The 14,800-nt window shown below is 40.4% G+C and overlaps 1 protein-coding gene across 1 annotated transcript; it reads right to left on the bottom strand.

Annotated features, from left to right (window-relative positions):
* Positions 1-442: 442 nt before the first annotated feature.
* LOC149114472 (glutathione hydrolase 1 proenzyme-like) lies at positions 443-13,851 on the bottom strand. Its single transcript, XM_089286073.1, has 11 exons — positions 13,661-13,851; positions 11,805-12,091; positions 10,980-11,081; positions 10,005-10,221; positions 8,568-8,700; positions 6,811-6,994; positions 6,278-6,411; positions 5,380-5,567; positions 4,685-4,913; positions 3,152-3,329; positions 443-954 (listed from the first exon to the last, which is right to left on the bottom strand). Exons 1-11 carry the CDS (start codon positions 13,846-13,848, stop codon positions 842-844), a joined length of 1,953 nt encoding a protein of 650 aa, XP_089142199.1. The 5' UTR covers positions 13,849-13,851; the 3' UTR covers positions 443-841.
* Positions 13,852-14,800: the final 949 nt, after the last annotated feature.

Here is a 14,800-nt window from a genome sequence, read left to right as displayed (position 1 = left end):
ATTCAACTTCAATTTCACTTTATTTTTTACTTAAACTTACAGTTTTGAAATTACAATATTAGCAGAAAAAAAAGAAAAAAAAAAAGATACATATATAACAATTAAAGGTGACAATGGTCTATAGTTTGTGCATGGAGGCTAATAGAACCGCGAGGTTATCGAGGTAGCCTCCATCTCGTTTGAGCCCCCGAACAAGCGCCGCAACCGAGACGCTAAAAATATAAAGTGAGTGGCGCCACTCTATGGAGCAAATACGGTAGAAACATTTTATTGATTAAATGAATACAGATAATTTGTTTCATTATTTTGTGTTTAGATTATTTGTTTTATCACTTTTGCTTTCATGAAGTAAAAACAAGAAATGAGTAAGGTTTAAAGAAGACGAAGAAAAAAAAAATCCCTCTATAGGAAAATCTTTGCTGACGTCATTTGACGACTTTGCGCAGAGAAGGCATTACGCTAAACACGAATTTAGGAACTTGTAAAACGTAGAAGTCTTAGAGATTAGTGAAATTTTTGGCTCTTTGGGTGTACTATTCGAGGAGTAATTGGCTCTCAAACATTGCAAAATTTCTGGTTGGCAAAAGCTGGCTAATAAGCTCATACATTCTTTGTAAATTTTGTGTTTATAAACCCGCGTAGCACAAAAAGTACTCAATACATCGTGCTCAAATTCCTTGACACAATTAATCGTACTGCACCCTTTCAATATTCAGAACTAATGTTTTTGTAGCTCCGTCAGAAACGGTATCGCTTATACTAATGAGGCAAATATTGTAAGCAAAGATTCTCCCGTAGATTACAGCCCAGCTGAAAAACGGTAAATCTGACTTCTCATTGGTCAACGGTAACCAGCTGCAACACCTCCTTTTCGGTGGTCGGCTAGTGCCAGTATCTCTCCGTTTTCCTTTCGAACAACGAGTTGAACAATTCCTAGAACTCCGTAAGGTATTCCTAGAAAAATGAACGAGATAACGGCCAAGAAATTAGAAATACAGTTGAGCCAGTAATGGGCTCCTGGTTGAGCCCCGTTATCTCAAAATGTCAGGGGAAACGAAAAAATAGTTCGAAATAGCTGATAGTAAATGACTGAAGGGCAAATACAAGGAAAATGGTTTTGAGTTCGAAATAACAGGGGATTTGAAATAACCGAGTCAAAATTTGCAGGATCCAACTTTAGCATCCCGGGGGGACTCCGATATAAACAGGCCGGGCATGCTCGTCTTTTCTATCTCTTAGGGGTATAAGTCACTTAGGGTGCTCACGACGAAACGCCACTATTTTAAGCTGTCCAAGTATTTTTTAGGGTGCACTCGAAGAGATAACAATTAAATAACGCTCTTATTTCCGTTTTTAGGTTCGATTTCCGCCGGTCTCTCGAGTCCGGTCTACTAGCCCGGGCTTCTTTCCTGAACAGCAGTTGGTAATAAAGCCTATTCCGTTTTAAGTGGTATCTGTTAGGGGTCAAATAACTTATCTGACCCCTAACAGATACCACTTAAAACGGAATAGGCTCGAACCATACCTCGATTGGTCTCTCCCTGGGTTTAATTTAGCATGCCTTAAATAGCGACAAACACTGTGCAGAACAATGTGGAGACAACAAAGCGGTCCACATCCCGGAAGAATTTTGATTTTCTACAGTATCATTGATATAATTACAGCCTACTTTAAACCTCAACAACCCAAAAGCCATACTCTGCAAAAAATATCTATGAGAATGTGGTCGCTTGCGGTAAAGAATGCCATTAAAAAGTATTTCTTTGAAGTGGTTTCGGCTGAACTCAGTTTTAGCTCTCGTCAAGCGCTTGTCGTGTACAGGTACGTTGAATGAGAATTGAATTTAAGAAGGATCAGACTAAGGATTTTTCTAAGCAGACGATCTGATCCAATTATGTGGAAAGGTACCATCTGTTAAGAGAAATCCAATGTACAGTATTGAGTGGAATTAACTGTAATGAGGTTAACTTTGATAACAGTACAGAGACAATAACAGCAAGAAGGTTTTCCTAGGAGGAAAGCACGCGAATTTTTTAATCCTTATCAGAAATCTAGAGCTCAATCCATATATTAGGCCTTCTACTAAGCGCGCTGGCTGTCTAGAACGTACTGCACTCGCGGTTAAATTCTAGAACTATTCGCTTACTTTCTAAGTTTCATCAGGCCTATATCTACCGTGCAATACACTCCTCACCCATTTAGTGTTTAAATTTTCTGTCAGTTCAATCTCTTTGGCTTCTGACCTCAACAATTTTCTTAAACTTAGTAGCCCTTGAGTTTGGAAAATCTTTAGATGCCCCTTTAAAGAAAAAGGAACTAAGAAAGATGTCAAAGCTGAAACGTCATCCATCTATCCGCTAGCATCTGCCCTGGTGCTAGAAGTCCGGTTTTCTTTAAAACTCAAGCTTGGCTTGGATGCAAAACAACACAAGAAAGTACAGGACAACCAAATACTTTTTCTTAAATATTTCGGCTTTATATGCGCTCGTAATGCCAACAGTAGGGTCTAAAATTAAAGCAATTTTGAGGTCTGGACACTATATCCAAACACTAACTATCCAATAGAGCGTTTTCGACATGTTAAAATTCATCTTAGCAGTGAGTCTTAGAGGACGAAAACAAAGAGAATTGAATGACCATGTTTATTCATTTCTTTTGTTTGTGTCCTCCAGGCTTCGCTATCAAGCTGAATTTTAATATATCGAAAGTGGCCTACTCTTCACTGCCACGGTCTTGATTTTCTTTCTTTAAATTTAGATATCTTTAGATCTACTTGCTGTATGTTCTTGCATGCCTCTAGGCATAATCTAGTCCACCTTAGTCCTTCCGTTGTTCCCGTCGTGCGCAAAAGCGCTTGAACGACTTGAGCATCCGCTACTAGCTTTCCTACAACATATCAGAAATCTTTTTTTTATTAGAACAACCAGAATCTGGAACTTACTCACCGGCAGAATGGACTTAGCTAATGCTACTCTTACTAGTTTCAAATATCTTCTTTATGACTACTTCTCTCGTGCTGTCTGAATGAACTTCAATCTGGACAATCCTCGAACCGTTAAAATCATCTGTTTGAATTGCAAGTCCACAAGATTTCAAGACGTGCCAATAATGTGCTGCATGTAATAAAATAAATTATTAATCGAGAAATTACCTGTAAAAGGTACAGTGTCATTTGTCACGTGATGTCCATATAGCTTGAGTCCATTGATATACCTTGCTGGGAAGTTTGGTTCAACTAAGACCATATTTGGAAACAACTGACTATGAAGACGACGCTTAGATACAGCGTCCTTCAGATTGTCTCCAAACCAGAAATAATTCATCAATACCTTTAACACAATAATTAAAATGATGATTTTCTTTTCGTAACTCAGTGGTTATGCAGTAAAAAACCCGCGTATAAGAACCTATAATTTAAGAACCTGAGAGGCCAAAATTTCCCAGTTAAGCACCCTTCACATAAGAACCATTCTAGACTAAAATCTCAAGACAGGTTGTTATTTTCAAACTATAGAGTTTTTGTCAAATTTAATTTAGTACAAATACGGTACATCACAAGCAATACAAACAAAGTTGACAAAAACTAACCAGAACACTGGCAGTGTGGTAAGACCACAATACTGAATTGTGAATAATTGAATACGAAGGCCACACTTATGAATACAAGTTGTTTTTTTAAACAAAAAATAAGAACCTGATTAAGAACCTAGGTAGCCCAGTTTCACAGTAAACACCATTTATATAAGAACCTGTGGAAGCTAACTTGAAAAAAAGCCTAGGTTCTTATACGCCTGATTTTACTGTACTTAGAGCACCCGACCGGTATCTGGGAGGTCATGGGTTCGAATTTCGTCAGGGCCCCGAAGTTTCTCCCACGCTCATGGTTCAGATAGACTTTCTAAAAGTCCTTTCCAATGATGTAGTAAATGCCCTCTCGCTTCGCTCGAGGGAGATGAATTAGCGAAGGATTAGCAAAGGTCGACTTGTGGCAAGTCTAGGTTCAGGCTGGCCATGAAATCTTGTATTGACAAAAACTGGCAAAACCCGTGACAAGTGATAATACGGGTATTATTACACGAGTATTAAGCTGGAAAATGTTCCACTCGTTAAATTCATACGAAATTACATCCGGGACACGAGTCACCCTAGCATATCGAGGATATTTATGACGTTATGTCCCGCTTTTCACGTTTTTTTTTTTTTGTGTGTGTAAACAGTCAGTTTGTCTATATAATAAAAAAGTACTTATTGACTTGAAGATAATAATTATACTATTGTTGGCTTAAAGACAAAATTTTACTCACTCGCTGCGCTCCATTTTACTACTCAAAAATAACATTTATATCTTGGTGCCGTCTGTTAAGTTAAAATCTGCATGCGAGCCAAGTGGCCCATCAGGCCGGAGCTTATCCCGTTTTCTGTAGTATGAAGCGACTAGAAATATTTCTACTCCCCCACCCCCCCCCCCCCCCCTTGGATGGGATGCCAGTCCATCGCAGGGTTACCCCCAGAATTAAATTCGCCGGTACCCATTTGCACACCTGGGAGGAGTCGTGGAGAGAAGCACTGTGAGAGTAAGGTGTCTTGCCCAAGAACACAAAGCAATGTCCCAGGCCAGTGCTCGAGCCCGGACCGCCACCGAACCTGCACACGCGCCGGCGTGTAATATCCTGTATTTATTTACCTGTGACAAGGCAGTTGCAATTTGCTTTCCTCCAGCAGCTCCGAAAACCATTTTAACATTCCCAGCTTCATCTAAGATGATGGATGGAGAAGCAACAGACACTGGTCGCTTGTGAGGTCGTAGCGGGTCAACTGGCAAATGAAACTTCTTCAATTTCATGTCGAACGCGTCCAATAGCTGGTCATTGTAAATTATTCCGAGTTCGGGGCTTTGAAGTTTGGCTCCAAAACTACGAATAGATGTTAAGTTTTTAAATGATCACAGTATGTTTGGAGTGAAAATAGTTGAGATGAAGAAGGAAAAAGGAAAATTAAAGCAAAGGAAGACAGACAGACAGACAGACAGACGGAAGAACGGAACAAACGAACCAAACGAAGAAGTGAAAGAAGAAGGAAAGGAAAGTGCTGACGCTACAGGGCTACATGGAAAACGCGGGGCCAGGGTTCCGGGGGCCCCGGCTCTCGGGGTACGGGATCGAGAAGTCTATGGAAATCATCAATGAAAATCATCAATTCAGCATCCGTACCCCGAGATCCTGGCCCCGCGTTTTCCATACATGTAGCCGACTCGGCAGTTAGTTTGCAGAAGAGAGGTCGTAATACATAAGAACAAATTAATGGAGCGAAATATTTGCTTTCCAACGTGAAGAAAGCGTTGCTACTCAATTCACTGTGTTAGCTTCTCGTTCAACTTACTGTTTGTTCAGGGATGCTGTTAAAGAAACAGCACTGCCTTCTTCATCAAGAACAGACAAATGTGTCGTGCCGTCTGAGACATCAACGTAATAATCAACAGGACCATAATAGTCAAAGCTGTGTGTTTTGTCGTCTATTAACTTGCGCAGCTCCTGGCCCCTCTCAGGATCCAACATTTCCTTAACAACCTGTCTCGAAAGAAAAATAGGTCTGCTATATGTAAGTGTGCTTTCTGTAATTCAACGACGAAAAATATTAACTTGCGCAGCTCCTCGAGCTCGCAATGTGTCTGTGAGTTTATTGTACTAAAATAAGATTATTCAACGGAGAAAAACAGGTTCTGTGTAAGTGTGCTAATTGTGCCGAAATAAGATTCGATCCAAAATATTTAAACGTACTTACGGTGCGACTACTCGAACCGGGCCACTTGGAGAAGAGTTAACCAATCAGAACGTTACTTGAGAACAAAGGATAGCGATTTTTTTCTCGAATAAACCAATGAAATTGTAGACTACAAACGATCTCAACAAAATTGAAAAACCAACAAAGTGCGAAGTGTTGCGAACCTTTCAGGAAACTTTGCCATTTGTTGATTGGTTAGTTTCGATCCTAAATTTTGTATGCTTTTTAACAGTTTCGGTTTAGTTGTCGCAAAATGAGTTTTCAAGCTAAATTTTTCGAGCGAGATTTATAATTATGATAATGCGCCGTTAAGGACTGAATCTCTAAGAGTGTATGTAACACAGAGGAGTCAATAGTGATTATGTTTTCACGTGAAACAGACCGTTACTTGCCGTCACGAGAAGCCACCAGTCTATTGTTCTCGGGAGAAACACGCGACAATGAATCTAATTTTACTCAAAAGAAAAAAGAGCCAGTCTTCCCCCGCTAGTCTTACTTGCTTAACGTTGCTACTAAAATCAGGATCTGCCAGGAAGGTCTGCTTAGCAGCTGCAAAATTGAATGCTTCGATAATGCGGTGATACGTCAGACAAGGTCTCTCCCTCATGTCATTCTCACTGAAATTGAATCCTGTACAAAGAAAGACATGGCCTCATGGTTAGAGCGTTCGACTCCGGATCGTGCGGTCCTGGATAAAGTCCTGGCCGTGAACACTGTGTTGTGTTCTTTACTCTCGCAGTGCCTCTCTCCACCCAGGTGTATAAATGAGTACCGGTGAACTTAATGCTGGGGGTAACCCTGTGATGGACTAGCATCCCATCCGGGAGGGAGTAGAAATATTCCTAGTCGCTTCATGCTACAGAAACCGGGATAAGCTCCGGACTGATGGCCCACTTGGCTCGTACAAATTTTGCGCCACTTAAGACGCACCAAGCTTTTAAACCTCCCCCCCCCCCCCCGAACAGTAATAAAATGCCATAACTTCTTAAATCCATTTTAAAACCTAAAAAGGTTAAGAAACAAACATACCCTTTAGAATGTTCAAGATGTTTATTAAAACCGTCCCCCCAGCTGCAGGTGGTGGGGCGGTGAGAATTTTGTATCCCTTCCTCCCAGGGAGGTTGGTCTCCAATGGTTTGACTTCAGTGGCTTTGCAATCTCTTAAGTCTCTCAAGGAAATTTTAGAACCAACAGCTCTCGCGTCTTTAACAACCTGTAGACGAAATACGTTTGCTGTTACGACACTCTCGAAACATGAACACTTGACATCATTTTTGTACCTTTTTGGTGACTATACAATGAAGGCTCTTCATGTAATGTACAGGTTTCACGGGGTGGGGGTGGGGGGGACTCTATAAAGCTCTATACGGGAAGGCCACACCCTAAGGTGAAACCCCTTACCCTTTTGTATACCATCTTAACAGAAAAGGCACTCCTTTCGTATATCTTTAATTGAAAAAAGGTACCCCTTTCAAACACTTTCATAACTGGAAGTTTTATTCTCATTTTCATGAAGTGCTTAATGAATTAAATGATACAGTCATAAGCTGCGTCTGTTCGAAATATTTTAATTAAAGGCCCTTTAAAATAACTAAAAGACAGTTTCGTATACCTCAACTTGTGAAATTGCTATCCTTTTATATACCTGAAGCCTGAAAAAGGTGGGGTGTGGTTTTGCACTCTTGTCTTGAATTCGTTTCTTTTAAGGTGGCCGAACACAGTTTTCGCGCGCGCTTTTGCTGATGCAATTCAGCGCGCGTACAAGGATTGAAAAACAAACATACCTTCAATAGAGCGATCATTTTATTTACTCAACACCCGCACTATATGCGCTATTTTTCTCCATTATTGAACGCAGTGTATTGATGCCTTTAGTCTTTTATTACAAAGCTATGTTAGAAAAGGTAACGACGCAAAGAACCCAGCAATTCTCAGCTTTTTCTTTGTTACCGAAAGAACCCAGTTAAATGCAGCGCATGCACAGTTGCTCAAAAAATTGAGACCGATTGCTTTTGCAGAAACTTGCCGATTTCTAACGATCCAGTCGATAGAATTTCAAGAAATTTGGCAAAAAAATAATTCAGAAACCACTTGAATGATCTATCGCAAAAAATCTGAATTTTGACATAGGGAATTTTTAATAATACAGAACATGCAGTGAAAACGATTTACGGCGAATTACGAAAGTCGCCTATGTCAAAATTTTATTAGAACAGTGTTGACAGAAGGGATTTAATGTCAATTCATAGTGGGCAAATGATGAAAAAAATCTAACGACTGAATTTTTTTTAAATAAACAAAAATCATTTTTTAATCCTTGTTTTTAACCAGCCCCGTTGCCATGGCAACAGCACTCACCTTAGCCAAAATGTGAGAATAAACCCTTCTGTAGTTAACCTTGACTCTTGCAAAAAACGGGTGCCAAAGAATAAATAGCTTTAAAGTAATGGTGAATTAGGCAGAGGCTCTTGAAAACTGTGTTCGGCCACCTTAAGAGGCTAGTTTTTCATCGTTATCCAGAAGATCATTAACAAAGACCCTTCACAATGTCTTCAACGTAAATCTGTCCGAACTAGGAGACTAATTATGAGACAGGTCCGAAACAGTGTATCGACTTAGGGGTCAGGTCTTAAATAGGGTATCTAATTTTTGGTCAGGTCATAAATAGGGTAAAGAAAATCACAGATTTTGGTCTTAAATTGGGTAACTGTTTTCGGAAGCGGGCTGCACACCCCCACCCGATTTTTCTAGAAGTACTTCCTGGGTCTGTGTTCTAGACGTATTACCTGTTTTGCCATTTCTCCACTGTAAAAAAGTTTAGCGCCGGAGTCAGCTATCCTTTGAAGAGTTTTCGCATATTTGGTTCGCTTTACGATGTCACCTTCTTTAATAAATCGACCATTTGGTTTGAATATCGAGCTGTGAAAGAACACTTACTAGTATTAATATTTTACTCTTGTTCGCAGAGGTTTAAGTAAAGTTATATTAGAAAGAGTAAAAACTTTCGAAGTTTAGGGACTTCATTAGAGTACAGTGTCTAAGACTGTCAGTATTTCTCCCATATAAATAGGACGGGGGTGTTCGTCGTATCTTTTAGGGGTCAAAAAAGCGGTTTTGGTATCCTGGGGTGTTCAGCCTCATAAGGTCCACAGCGGGAGTTTTCGTGGCTCCTTTTGGGGTATTGAGCCGTAAGGAGTTGATAATCAACTTAACAATTAGAACGTATTCGAAGCAATCGTCTTTATTGCTAATAATAAAGCGTCAGTGTTGTTTTGGAGTTGGTTCCTCTTGGGAGTGAAAAATGTCGAGCCACACCCACAAAATGGCATCTTGGTACCCCTTAGAGGATCTTTTCAAAATTTCCAACGAGCACCCCCGTCCTGTTTACATGGGAGTCCCCCCCCCCCGGTATTTCCCTCCTTTCACCACTCTCAATAGGATGTTTTTGCAGCGCAGGTAACTTTGTCAGTTTTCCTTAATTAGCAGTTTAAAACGGGGTGAAAAGAGGCACTGTGAAAGAAAATGCCCATAAATCACAGCACTCTGTCCCTGAACAGATCTGACTCCAGAGCCTGAACCAGGAATGTCCCTTGACGAGTCTAACGCACCAATGATTAGGCTACAGCACTCAATCTTGCGCTGTGATTGGCTAAGCGAGTGAGAAAGATGGGACTATCTTGCCGCTTGGGATTACCCGCTGTGTCTGGCAAATAAATGGTGCTCTTCATGCCACATTATAAATCTTTAATTGACCAAGTTAATTGCTGGATTCCGCTGTGTGTTAATGCACATCGGCTGCGTCTCGCTCCTAAAACATGCAAAATGGACGAAAAAGGCCAATATCCAGCCATCTTATCCGAACGGGCTTGATCAATTATCATGTATGTCATAAAATTCTACTTATCTTGTAACCTGCCAACAGGCTCTCGTGAGCTGCGGTACGAGCAAACGCGAAATCGCGAGGAACGAGTCTGCAAGCAAAGCGACCGGGCGAGGGGATACGTGTAAGACTGGTACTGAGTATTGTAGTGGAGGTTACCAAGCTAGGCGCGGTAGCCAAGGGTGATTTCTTCAAACTGTTGTACCGTTGCTCGTGACGGGTTCATGTGAAATAAAGTCGTTCTTATTTAGAGGTTCGTCTCTCTTTCTTTACATGCCTATGTTTGTGCCTCTACGCGCGTGTCGTAACACACGAGAGCCTGCTCTTAGGCTACTAATCTTGCCTAAGTTCTTTGTCATGTGTAATATTAAGAGCATTCTGTTGCACAGCCACCGTTAAAGAATGACTCGCTGGAAATCCTTTAGTAGCGATTTCTATAGCGGGTTGGAACAGGTCTTTCCAGGGTAGTCGGCCATATTTCTTCCACGCCATCTCAAATCCGCGTAGCTCACCAGGAACTCCTATGAACTCTCCCTCTCCAGACACTCCTGTTCGAATGTCTGATCGAGAAAAAAAATATTAAGTGACTGAATAATTTTGCTAATTTGATTTTCTTTGCCCGTGTAATAAGCGTGGCCACTCAGGACATCGTACCAAATTCGTCCCCGGAGCTGGCGCGTTTTCGGTCGGCGGAGACCAAACGTCCGACACTCTGGACAAAATCAGAAACCGGAACCAGAACAACCTACTTCCGGCTTGGTTGTGCGCATGCGTTCAAGTTTAACATCAGTTTCTGAATATGCGTAAAGAGAGTAACCACCGTGACTAATACTGGCTCAATTTCTCCTTTTCCCAGTCCCCAGATGTCTCGATTATTGGTGCTAACCGAAAGGAGCCAGGCCTATTCTAGACTAGGCGCCAAAAACCCCTACCCTATCCCAGACAAGCTATTTTCAATGCGAAATCTTTATCTCGATCGTAGTCCAACATACGCTAACTCAATCACTATTTTACAAAGTCACTCCCGAGTTTCAATTTCTTTCATAGAACCCTGGGTAAAGAACTCCGTTTTAGTCTAAATTATTTATACACTGGCCACTTTTCTTGTAATTAAATTATACCCTATTCTGATTTCTGTACCCTATCCCAGACTAAACTGCCTGAAAGCCATACCCTTCAGAGCGGCATATAGCTTATAAATGGGAGTACCTCCCGGGATCTAATAACAAAGACACCTAAAAAAATTCTGTCGTACCAACTGTTAATACGTCATAAAAGCCGCAATAGATAAACCATCGAAATTTGACAAGTGTTTTACCTCTTTCCTTCGCCTTTTGAATAAGACGTTCAAACTCTCCCATCGTTTCAGCTTGTTCAAGTCCAGGAGTCGTTTCTCTGAAGTTGATCGCAGTTGTCTTGCCTGCAAAGCAAAACTTTCATTCCATAAAAGTCATGCAGTGCAGCTTTTTCAGTTCGAAATACATATGGAATGACAGAGATCGGAAAAGATATCAACCTCAAACGTAAATCCACAGAAATCCATCATAGAACATGACTCCACGGAAAAATTTGGTCAAAGTCAGGTGACCTCCAAATCACAAATTGAATAGGAGAACCTTTGTTTACAATATTTGCCTCATTAGCAAAAGCGATACAGTTTCTGATGGAGCTACAAACACATCAGTTCTGAATATTGAAAAGGCATAGCACGATTAACTGTCCCAAGAAATTTGAGCCCGATGTATTGAATACTTTTTGTGTGACGTATGAGGTTATTAGCGTTTTTAATTTGCCACCCAAAACTTTTGCAGTTTTTGAGAGCTAATCTCTCCTCGAATAATACACCCAAAGAACCAAAAGTTCCACTAATTAGTAAGTCTTACAAGCTCTTTAAATGCTTGTATACAATTTGTATCTAGCGTGATCCCTTCTCTGTGCAACATTGCATGTTAATGAAGAAAAATGTACTGACGTCAGATGACCTTGTGTCGAAAACGTTCGGTTTTTTTACCTTTAACTTTTTTAGCCTTGTAATTAGAAATTATTTTTAAACATCAAATACTTTTTAAAAATCTCCAGGATATGCCCCTTCTGTGGACTGAATGCAGCGAATAAACTTATAAATTATTTGGGAGGAAAATACCTTTTTTCTTTATGATCATAAACCCTCCTCCGCCTATCCCAGCTGATTGTGCGTTCACTACACCAACACACAGAGCGGTGGCAATGGCGGCGTCAACTGCATTCCCGTTTTGATCTCGCAAAATTTTAACGCCATATTCTGAACACGTTTTGGAATCCGCTGACACAGCCGCGTGCTTGAACTCGAGAGGTTGTGAGAAATGTGGTAGGGACGGTGGTAGGGACCTAAAAGAAGCCGTGTGCATTTGTTTAGAGTTTAAGACCAAAACATTAATAGGAATTGCAGTAAAATTAAACAGTCACAGCGTTAGAACAATTCTCACTCTGTTTTCAAGGCCCCAAATTATTTAAGAACCGCCATCTACAAATATCGACTATCGTCATTTGGACGAGAAAAAAATTAAATTCCTCAAACTCTCTCAGAAGAATGGTCTAGATAAGTGATTCACAAAAACATAACTTTCAGTTCAATTCAATTCCGTATTTTAGCATTAGGGCGACGATCTTGGTTTTTGCCGCTGTGAGAGGGCTTAAAGCGGCCGTTTTAGGGCACATTTTTAACAATTTGTCATACAAAGAAAACGATATAAATCCGGGTAAAAACCCATCGGAGACAAGCAAATGTCTCTTGCTACGTCCAGAGGCTTTACGTTTTGGGAATTTGATCGAGATCTGATTTTTTTACAGAATTGTAAATTTCTTCCCTTTCGAACTACTCATAAAGCCCATAAATATGGTAAAATCTTTTTAAAGGAAAATATCGCCAAAGATATATCACTTGAGATCCTAAAACTACACTCCACTTTTCAGAAGAGGCAGAATTCAGTAATTTGAAATATCGCTTCTCGGATCATTCTGTCAGCAGGTGTTAAGAACCTGTCAATGTAACGAAGCGTCCCTAACTAGAAGTTCGCTGTAGGGAAATCGTTTAGCATATTGCAAAGTCTATAAGCTTCTAACGAAATCCAAACTTAAGCTCTATCGTGCAATCGTTGTTATGGTCACAATGGCAGTTAATTTCCCGTCCGCTCGTAAGCGAGGAAGTCAATCTGCATGCACTGAACACGTACAGCCAATAAACATCGAGTTTATTAATTCATAGAGTTATTTTGTTTATGTTACGGTTTTTAGCGGGCCATAAACTGACATAATTGAAGGATTTATCCAAGCCCCGGCCAAACGATCGCAACATTTTGTCGCAACATATCGCAACATTGTTGGACGCAACATGTTGCGCGCGTTTGGCTACCCTGTTGCGACGTGTTGCGACATGCTGGGTGTTACAAGTGAGTATATGAAATATCATATATTTGAACTGCCCGAGAAAGATATGAAGACATGATTGATCATCACAGTTACATACACAACTTAAGCAGTTGTGAAATTGAAACCTGAAAACAAAATTCAGGCTTGGACGGAATCGAGCCCATGACCTCTGCGATACCGGTGCAGTGCTCTGCCAACTGAGCTATCAAGCCAACGGGGTCTGGTCACGATGTGAGTTCATAATATACCCGTAGATGATGAAGATACAAGTGAATATATGAAATACCATATATTTGGACTGCAGAGAGAGACACGAAGACACGATTGATCATCGCAGTTATACAAAACTTAAGCAGTTGTGAAATTAAAGTCTGTCTTCATATGTTGGGTGTTATTTGCTCAAGTTTGAAAATAGTCAAATTTGCGTTGTCGTGTTGCGATCGTTTGGCCGGGGCGTCAGAGTTCACGTGCACTCATATACTAAACTAAATTCTCCAAAATTATTAGTCGCGGCTTAAGTACAATTTAACATCCCTTTTGTTGGTCAGCTCGAGGAGGACAATTATCAGCCATATAAGAAAGTTTACCTACCTTAACTTTTGCCATTTAGCTTTGATTAAGTGTTCTAGAGAATTTGTGAAAGATTTTCCTGCTCCAGTGACATACAATGTTACACCAACAGCGCTCAAAACGGCTAACATAGCCAGGAGATGTTTGAGTAAACATCTCCTCCAGCTACTTCTAACACCATTACCAGGTTGCAATTCAGTAATGGCCATTTGAAAATCAGCTTCACCATAAAATGCTTGCTTCTTTTAAAGGGATGGTTTCGCGGTTAGGTGCATGTCCAAGCTATGACGAAAGACAAATCAGTTCTATTGTTTATGGACCGATCGGAAGCGAGTGTGTAAATCACGTGCGAAGCTTAACCTTGAAAGTTTGCCCGTGAAATTTTTGCGTCGTTTGGCCAACCTGTCAAATCGCCAACGACCAGTTTGCCCACGTATGAAGTCGATCCGCGAACGTCCAAGGTCATAAATAAAGCTTTTGCGTTAACGCTCGATTAAGGTGGCCGAACACAGTTTTCGCGCGCGCTTTTGCTGATGCAATTCAGCGCGCGCACAAGGATTGCAAAAAACAAACATGCCGTCAATAGAGCGATCATTTTATTTATTCAACACCCGCACTATCTGTGCTATTTTTCTCTATAATTGAACGCAGTGTATTGATGGCTTTAGTCTTTTATTACAACGATATGTTAGAAAAGGTAATGATGCAAAGAACCCAGCAATTCTCAGCTTTTTTTTTGTCACCGAAAAAACCCAGTTAAATGCAGCGCATGCGCAGTAAGTCAAAAAATTGCGATTGAATGAAAAATTGCACTCTTGGAAATACGCTTATTTCTCGAGAACCACTCATTAGAATTTCACGAAATTTGGCACGAAAATATTTTAGGAAATAAGTAACTGGACTACTGAAAAGAATTGAACTTTAACAAAGGAAATTCTCGATATTCCAGTGAACCTTCAACAAGGGATAATTAAAGATCTCTCTGTTAAATTATTAGCGAAATGGTGTCAACTTGTGAGAATCGTTACAAGCTTGTTGCGTGCAAATTATAAGGAAAATCTAATGACTAGATTTTCTACAAATAAACAAAACCGATTTTAAAGGCCTGTTTATATTTACTCATGTTGCCATGGAAACGACACATACGTCAGCTTAACCATC

This window comes from Orbicella faveolata, unplaced genomic scaffold (assembly GCF_042242905.1).
Source record: "Orbicella faveolata isolate gen_17 unplaced genomic scaffold, um_ofav_v1 contig_14, whole genome shotgun sequence".
Lineage (NCBI taxonomy): Eukaryota > Metazoa > Cnidaria > Anthozoa > Scleractinia > Merulinidae > Orbicella > Orbicella faveolata.
This window is presented reverse-complemented; position numbering and strand designations above follow the sequence as displayed.